Source organism: Mustela nigripes, chromosome 1, assembly GCF_022355385.1.
Source record: "Mustela nigripes isolate SB6536 chromosome 1, MUSNIG.SB6536, whole genome shotgun sequence".
NCBI lineage: Eukaryota > Metazoa > Chordata > Mammalia > Carnivora > Mustelidae > Mustela > Mustela nigripes.
In genome coordinates this window covers 40,689,544-40,697,875 of record NC_081557.1, presented here as the reverse complement: position 1 = coordinate 40,697,875, position 8,332 = coordinate 40,689,544, and the positions used below count along the sequence as shown (strand labels likewise).

The 8,332-nt window shown below is 50.8% G+C and overlaps 1 protein-coding gene across 2 annotated transcripts; it reads left to right on the top strand.

Annotated features, from left to right (window-relative positions):
- Positions 1-1,119: 1,119 nt before the first annotated feature.
- Positions 1,120-3,431, top strand: ADM (adrenomedullin). Of its 2 annotated transcripts, none has more exons than XM_059388927.1 (4): positions 1,120-1,265; positions 1,732-1,850; positions 2,003-2,152; positions 2,364-3,431. In XM_059388927.1, the coding sequence occupies exons 2-4, from the start codon at positions 1,753-1,755 to the stop codon at positions 2,677-2,679; spliced, it is 564 nt and encodes a 187-aa protein (XP_059244910.1). In that variant the 5' UTR covers positions 1,120-1,265; positions 1,732-1,752; the 3' UTR covers positions 2,680-3,431. The 2 variants fall into 2 exon arrangements, with proteins under 2 accessions (XP_059244910.1, XP_059244902.1); XM_059388919.1 differs by having other exon boundaries at positions 2,361-3,431.
- The last annotated feature ends 4,901 nt before the right edge of the window (positions 3,432-8,332 follow it).

Sequence of the window (8,332 nt, the reverse complement as noted above, 5' to 3'; positions counted from 1 at the left end):
TTCTCCCCCTCTGCCTCTAGCCTGCCACTCTGTCTGCCTGTGCTTGCGCTCTGTATCTCTCTCTCTAACAAATAAATAAAAAATCTTAAAAAAAAAAAAAAAAAAAAAACCAACAACAGGGGTGCCTGGGTGGCTCAGCGCGTTAAAGCCTCTGCCTTAAGTTCAGGTCATGATCTCTGTGTCCTGGGATGGAGCCTGGCATCAATCAGGCTCTTTGCTCAGCGGGGAGCCTGCTTCCCCCTCTCTTTCTGCCAGCCTCTCTGCCTACTTGTGATCTCTGTGTGAAATAAATAAATAAAATCTTTAAAAACAACAACAAACAATGGGTGAATGAAATCTCCGAGGGCATCAAGGCAAACTCTCAGGTTGTAACCTTGTAAGGAATAACTGGATTACAAGTCGGGGGAGGGTGGGGAACGAAACAGCATTGTCCGTTCTAATTTTGGTTATTCCTTTATTTCCAAATAGGCAATTAAATTCTGAAACTTCAGATAATTCTCCCCTCCAAATCCCAATTCTCAAATCAGCCTTTCCGAGACTTGCCCCTATTGCAAAATCTTACTAGCCCATCCCAGAACCTTGGAGTCTCAGCCTCTCTGGGGGTGCTGGCGAGCCCCACTCCTCTAGTCTCTGCTGGGTGTCCTGCCCCTGCGGCTCCGGGGGAGTCTGGGGTCGCGTCCAGGTCAGGAGCCGAGCCGGCAGGGGGCGCGGTCCACTCGAGGCCACCGCTCCCGAGGGCCCAGGCTCCGGATATCCCCGTGGTACCCCCCGCTGACTCTCGCAGTTCTGTGCCAGTAGGCCTCGCACTCCGGGTTGCATAGGTCCTGAGTAAGGACCCCAACAGGTGGTACCGGCTCTACTTCGCCCTGGTTTATATTCTGAAGTTTGTGCCCTGGGAGTTAGGGTTGTGACAGTTCCTACAACAACCTTTGGAGCTCCTGTCTGAGTCTTCTGGCACGAGGGACCCCCACCCCTCTTCCGCCAAACCTTGGGACAAGCAATGCGCGCGCTACAGTGCAGAAGCCCGCGCGCGCCCGAAGAATGGGAGGGTGCAAGGGCAGCTCAGGCCCCGCCCCCTGTGCGCCTATAAAGCCGAGGAACCAGAGCCGGCCACTCAGTGGTTTCTTGGTGACACTAGGCGGAACAACTCGAGCCTTGCCACCTCTGGTTTCTCATCGCAGCTTGGACGCTAGGGTTTTGCCAGTGCCAGAGCGACGTCTCAGACTTTATACTCCCCAGATCTTGGCAGATCACCCCATCAGCAGGTAGGCGCCGCAGGCTGGGCGGATACGCTGTGTGGCGGGAGGGGGGGGGTCGCGGGGAGGACGGACTTTATAGAGTACTGGAAACGAGGAGTGTAGTGGGTTAGGGTTACAACCCATTTTGTAAGGTCCTCTGTGGATTGCGTCCCATACACTGGGCCCAGCCGTGCACACCACTGGAACTGCAGAGACCCAGTCCTTTCTACTGTGTCACCCAAATTCCCAGAAGTGGAGCAGGAAACCTCTGGGAGGGAGCCTGGCTCTGAGCAGAGGCCTCCCCTGCGGGCCCGTCACCCGCCTGGCGGGTGCAAATGCCGCTGGCGCCTCTCTGCGCCCGGGCGAGATAAGCGTCTGAGCCAGGCGGAGCGCAAGCTGAGTCGGCCAGCGCCCCCCACCCCCGCCCTCTGTGCCCCGCCCGGGCCCTCCTGCTGGTGGGGTGCTCACGCTCCGTCCCTGTCTCTCCTTCCAGGGTCTGCGCATCGCCGCCAGCATGAAGCTGGTTCCCGTCGCCCTCATGTACCTGGGCTCCCTCGCCTTCTTGGGCGCGGACACCGCACGGCTCGACGTGGCGTCAGAGTTTCGAAAGAAGTGAGTCGCAGAATAGCTCCGTCTCCAGTCCTTGCACCTGGGAGATGAGGGAAACTGGCTATTTGCCCCGAGGAGTTGGAAGTAGATAGGAGTCGGTCGGGACCGGGACCTCGCCTGGATGCATGCGAATCGAGTCTGTCTGTGTTTTCTAGGTGGAATAAGTGGGCTCTCAGTCGCGGGAAGAGGGAACTTCGGGTGTCCAGCAACTATGTTACCGGGCTCACGGACGTGAAGGCCGGGCCTGCCCAGAATCTCATTCGGCCCCAGGACATGAAGGGCGCCTCTCGCAACCCCCAGGCCAGGTAACTATGCCCTGCACTGAAGCTGGGTGGGCACGGGGAGATCTCCTTCACTACCCTGGCCCTAGGGGATCGTCAGGGCTGTCTGGCGGTTCAGACGGCGGTAGCAGTTTCCAGTCCCCTCTGGTCCTTGAATGGCTCGGATTCTTGGTGGCTGGGGCCAAAGCCCTGTTTGATAGGGGTCTCATGTTACCTTCCTTCCCTTCCCCAGCAGTCCGGACGCTGCCCGCATCCGAGTCAAACGCTACCGCCAGAGTATGAACAATTTCCAGGGCCTGCGGAGCTTCGGTTGCCGTTTCGGCACATGCACGGTGCAGAAACTGGCGCACCAGATCTACCAGTTCACGGACAAGGACAAGGACGGCGTCGCCCCCAGGAGCAAGATTAGCCCCCAGGGGTACGGCCGCCGGCGCCGGCGCTCGCTGCCTGTGACCGGCCCGAGCCGGACTCCGTTGCTCCCAGAGCCACTGGCGCGCAGGGCTCCGGCCTCCCGGGTGCATCAGGTGCTCGCCAACCTCATTAAGATATAAGCGCCTGTGGCAGCAGCGAACTCGTGCGCGTATGCATCTCGCCGGCTTCCCCCGACCCCCCGCCCGGGGCGGAGGGCTTCCCAGGGTCGAGCCCCTCAGCGGATGGAAACCGGGTTGAGACAGCCGGGCAGACACCAGGAGTCCGGGAGGCACGATCCAGGTCCAGCGGTGAGCCCTGGCTTTGCAGGAGCCCCTTCCGCCCCGGGTGCCCGGTGGGGGCAGAGGAATGCGAGGGAGTGTCTGCCAGGCTCACGGAAGGGAAAAACTGAGAATTAAATGCTTGTGAGACCCCTAGGGACAGGGGTCGGAGTCGCTGCCGTGCCTTCCCACAAACTGATTTCTCACGGGGTGTCATCCCATCGGGGCACAAGCCCCACTATTACTTGAACTTTCCAAAACCTAGAGAGGAAAAGTGCAATGTGTGTTGTATATACAGAGGTTAACTATCAATATTTAAGTTCGTTGCTGTCAAGATTTTTTTTTTGTAACTTCAAATATAGAGATATTTTTGTACGTTATATATTGTATTAAGGGCATTTTAAAGCAATTGCATTTCCCCTCTCCCCACTTATTTTAATACGTGAATGTCTCAGCGAGGTTCAACGTTTGCTGCGTGAAATGTGTGAGGGTGTGCGTGAGAGACTGATTACCTCTTTTGGAAGAAGGAAACACCATGTCTCTGTATAATCTATTTACATGAAATGGGTGATAAGCGAAATAGCAAATCAATAAAGTGTCTCGATGCTGATTAATTTTGGGCTCATGAGTCTTGGGAGGGTCCCAGTGCGTCCGGGAGCCTCTGGCTCCCGCCGCCCCGCGTGGGACGGTGGCACGGCTCCGCGCGCGCTAGCTGGAGGGTCCCCCCGCGGGCCGAGCTGTCCGAGCGCTGCTCTCCTTTTGAGACGCACGCAGCGCGCCTGTTCTGCGAGCGGGTCCGTGCTTCGCGGAGGCCCCTAAGGTCGCATCCTTGCGTGGCGGCTGGGCCTGGCCGGGCGGAGTAGGTGTGCGCCCTAGTGGGGAAGCGAGCCTGGACTGTACGGTTGCGCAACAGAGTCCCAGATTTTACGGAATTGCTTGCGGAACCCCGCGCAAAAGCGCGCCTCCGAGAGTTGGGGTGGTCTCCGAGGCCTTCTAAGTGAGGAGTTGTTCCAAGTAGCCGCGGTCTTAAAGTTAGAAGCTACTCCAGCAAAACGTTCGCACCGCTCGGGGAATTCGGCAGCGGCGCCAGTAACCCCTGTCCTCTGCCGCCGGGTGCCCCAGCGAGCCAGCCGGCTCATCAGCGAGGCTGTGGCGCCCCCAGCCGGCTGGCTGGGAGCCGCCCGAGGGCCGTCAGGCAGTACGTGCGGTTTAATAAGTCCTCCTACGTGGGAGTCAGCACACAGCCTTAATGAGAGAGGAAAGAAAAAAACAGTTTGCAGATGCCAACCAAGGCCGGCCCCCCCAGACCTGCACGGCGGCTCCCTGCTCTGGGACCGTGACTCAGCGCCCACACGCTGAGCAGCGTGCAGCTGCTGGCCGGAGGCGGGGACGGACGGACGTGCCGCCGGAATCGTGCGCCTGAGACCTTCATTGTTCCGCCTCCCCTTGCCGTTCTCCTCTTCCTTCCTCCTCGCCAAGCCTTCGCATTTTTTCTTCACTTCTCCCCAGCATGCCTTTTGCTCCCTCCTTCCTTCCCCTCCTTGCTTTCTTTCTGCCTTATCATCTTAGAAGTGTGACCCCAGGTCCGGTCATAGAAGCTGGACACTAAGCCTCAGTGAGTGACTAGAAGGTCAGGGGACACGGGAACAGTTAGGACAGAAGGGGAGGCTAAGAGGAAGCGCCCCCCCACCCCGTTTTGATTTTCCTGTCCCATTTGTGTCATCCAATATCCTGAAGACCCAGGTTGGAGACCAACTGCTTGATCTTTTCAGAGAGTTTCCCTGGCCTTTCTACTTCAAAGCATGGCTGAAATGTTGGTGCTTATAGGTGATCTCAGATACCTGCCTGAGAAAATTTGAGTTTGGGGAATGGAAATGTTTCCAGGGAAGCCCTACCTTCTCCAGGACCTTTTGCATCAAGTGCCTTCTGACGGCCAGAGATAACTCCTTTCAGAAAAAGCTTGCATATGCAGTAAAGGAGATAGGTCTTAGGTCTGGGGTTCAGAGACAGCCTTCTGAAGCAGTTTCAATACAGAAGAAAGTAGATCCTAGAACCTGGAATTTCCTCAAGATCACACAAAGCCTCAGTTTTGCCCACCTGGCCCTTGATAGTGTCCATCTTCATACAGCTCATTGACCTATTTGATCTCTACGATTTTGTGAGAATCATCAGAATTGAGGAGGTTGTGAATGCAGCAACCGACCATCCTCGTCCTCAAGGGCCTTGTAATAAATACTCAGAATTCTGTTTCAGGCATTGTTAAAGATACAGGGCATGTATGAATGAAAGAGCAACCAAAAACTCCAGTTCTGGAATTTCTATGCCAGTGAGTGGTTCTGGGTGGTCTGAAGGGGTGACAAAGCTGCAGAGAGGAGCAAACACTTCAGCCTCGCAGACAGTGGTTCACGATTAAATATCCTTTTCCTTGCACCAAGGTTTGTCCTACAGCCACAGAGCCCTCTAGCCAAACCTCACCCTGGCAGAACTTCAGGCTGCAGACAAAGCTGCCAAAGGCAGGTTGGGCACTAGCTTAAGGCTGTTCTGAGCAGGGAACAGGCATCTAGCCTTTAGCCCAGGGAGTCTTATGACTCCCTTCAGGGAATCCAAGGCAAGTGAAGGGGATGGTTCAGCTCTGAAAGAGGCAGCTGGTCAGCTAGAATCCTTCCCAACTGAAAATTCTGTGATTGGAGACCTGTCTGAACAGATCAGGGACCCTCCTAAGACCAGTGCGGTACAAGTTCTGAATTGACTGAAGGTCACCATCAAGCCCTGGGACCTTCTCTGTGAGCCATTCAACCTACCTTCTGGATTTTTTTTTTTTTTTTTCATAAGGTGTTGAAGCCTGTCAGGATAAGGCCTCCTGACGCCAAGAACACATCGTTTATCAACAGTGATGAGTCATTTGTGAGCTGATTCGACATGTCCTCAGCTGAGGAGTAGTCACAGCTTTTATCTTTAGCTACTGTAGCTGGCTGTGGGAAGGGTACCATCCATTTGCAATCAGACAAAGAGTACTGGGCAGTTTCTTGAGAAGCCGACACCTTGACTAAACAGCCAAGGGTGGAAGGGGGTTATGGAGAGGATGGAGCTTGGTTCTTTTTTTTAGCACCTGTTTTGTATCAGACGTCCTCTTAGCCACTTTGTACATGTTATCTTATTTAATTCTTGTAGCAGCTTTCTCAAGTAGGTGTTGTTATCTCTATCTGCAGATAAGAGAATTGAACCTCAGAGACACAAAGCAACTTAGCCAAGGTCACACAGTGAGTAGTAAGCACTGGAGTCTGGCTTTGCACCCAAGCATGACGGGCTATTTTAATGCTATAAAGCCATGGAGAGTAAGTGGGATAATTTTAACATTTGGACTCTTAGGCCAGATGTCCCCAAATGTCCTCTAATATGAGGATGGCTTGGGTAGGTGATTTACACCTGTGGTTCTGGAAGATTTACAGGAGGCTGGTAGGACTGGAAAGGAAAATGTCTTTGGTGGTATGCTCAGTGAGTGCAAAATAAATAAATGAAGTGAGTTTTAAAATTCTTGGTCCGGGTTTGAAGCATGGGTTATAAATCAGGAATAGCTTTTTCCCCCCTGAATGAATCCACTGACCTCTTTGGTTTTCATTGCCAAATATAGTTAGAACATACACTGAGGCCTCAAGAGCTGGCTTCTGAGGGGGAAAGCTTTCTGAGCTATTCCTGGCCAAACACAGTCCCACTCTGTAGGTCTTGAGTTGCCTATAAGAACACCTGTGTCTACAAAGCTACAAATAGAATTTCTACCCTTGAGGTGGACCCTTTTGTCTTGGCAATTGTTGCCCAAAACAGCTTTACAGAGGCTGTTGTAAACTGACTGTTGTAAGTTGACTGCTTGCTTCCTTCTCTTCTCCCCAGCCAAGAAGGAGACGGCCTTGTTTTCCTGGGTCCCACTGAGGTTTCCACCAAAGCCAGATTGGAGGCTTGGTCTCCATTTGCATGGGAAGAAGGGTGAGGCTAGATAGCTCTCTGGTGATCCCACTGGTCTTGTTTCAGAGCTATTTTGGAACATTCTGGAAAAACAATAAAATGACTGTGACCACAAAGGCAGATGAATTTAGTAGGTTATTGTACATTTATCCAACAGCAGGAAAGTACTTCTGATTATTAAGATGAATTTTTAAAACACAAAAAAATGCATACTTATTACACAATACTTATTCAGTGCAGAAAAAAGGATTCACCTTTCATACCACTCTTAGAAATAGCCGCTATTAATATGTTAGGATAGACCCATTTATACACATACTTTTGAAAACTGAACTCAAGTACGCAGAGCTGAATTAAACATACTCCCCAGTTTAAGGCAAACTGTCATTACCAGTCTATGCAGGGCTTCTCTCTTGTTTTATTTTAATTATTTATTTATTTTATCCTCCTTTAATTTCCATACCCCATTCCACCTCCTTCAGAGGAACACTCTTTAACATATCTTTGTGATATTATTATCTCTCTTTCTCTGTTCTTGATCCTTTTTTTTTTTTTTTTTTTTTTTTTTTATTTATTTGACAGACACCAGTAGGCAGAGAGGCAGGCAGAGAGAGAGGAGGAAGCAGGCTCCCGGCTGAGCAGAGAGCCTGATGCGGGGCTGGATCCCAGGACTCTGGGATCATCACCTGAGCCAAAGGCAGAGGCCTTAACCCACTGAGCCACCCAGGCGCCCCTGTTCTTAATCCTTTTATTCCATTGGGTTTTTTTTTTTTTCCTATTGATTTGAAACACTACCTAATGATTAAGAATTTTAAAGTCTGTCATATACAAACATTCCTTTTTTTCCTTTTTGTATTTTATTTTTTGCCATATAAAACTTACAGATATTTATATCATCAAAGTTGTCAATTTCTGCCATTGTTGGCTAGCTTAGGAAGTCCTTCTCTGTCTCACTATTTTAGAATAATCGTTTATTTTTCTTCTAACACTTTCATAATTTCATTTTGTATTTTAAACATTTTAATGCAACTGGAATTTATTTTGGTATACAATGTGAGGTAGAGATTTAACGATTTCTTTTCTCCCAATTTGTTAGCCAGTTATCTAACACATACAAGTAGTACACATTTTCTGCAGGATTTGAGAGGCTTTCTTCATCATATAGTAGAGAAGTTTTCAAGCTGCGTTCTACAGACCCACAGGATTTTCCTGAGTTATTTGTGTGGATTCCTGGGGAGACAAAGAGGAAGCAAAAGAGCCAGACTCTTGCTGCTGCTTCCAGAAGGAACAGTTCTACTCTTTTTTTGTTGTTGTTTTATACATTGTGGCTATATTTCAGATTTTATATTTCATTTTTATTTATTTAAAAGCTCTTGTTTTTATTATTATTTTTTTTTTTTTAATTTTTTTTTAAAGATTTTATTTATTTATTTGACAGAGAGAAATCACAAGTAGTCGGAGAGGCAGGCAGAGAGAGAGAGAGGGAAGCAGGCTCCCTGCTGAGCAGAGAGCCCAATGCGGGACTCGATCTCAGGGTCCTGGGATCGAGTCCCGC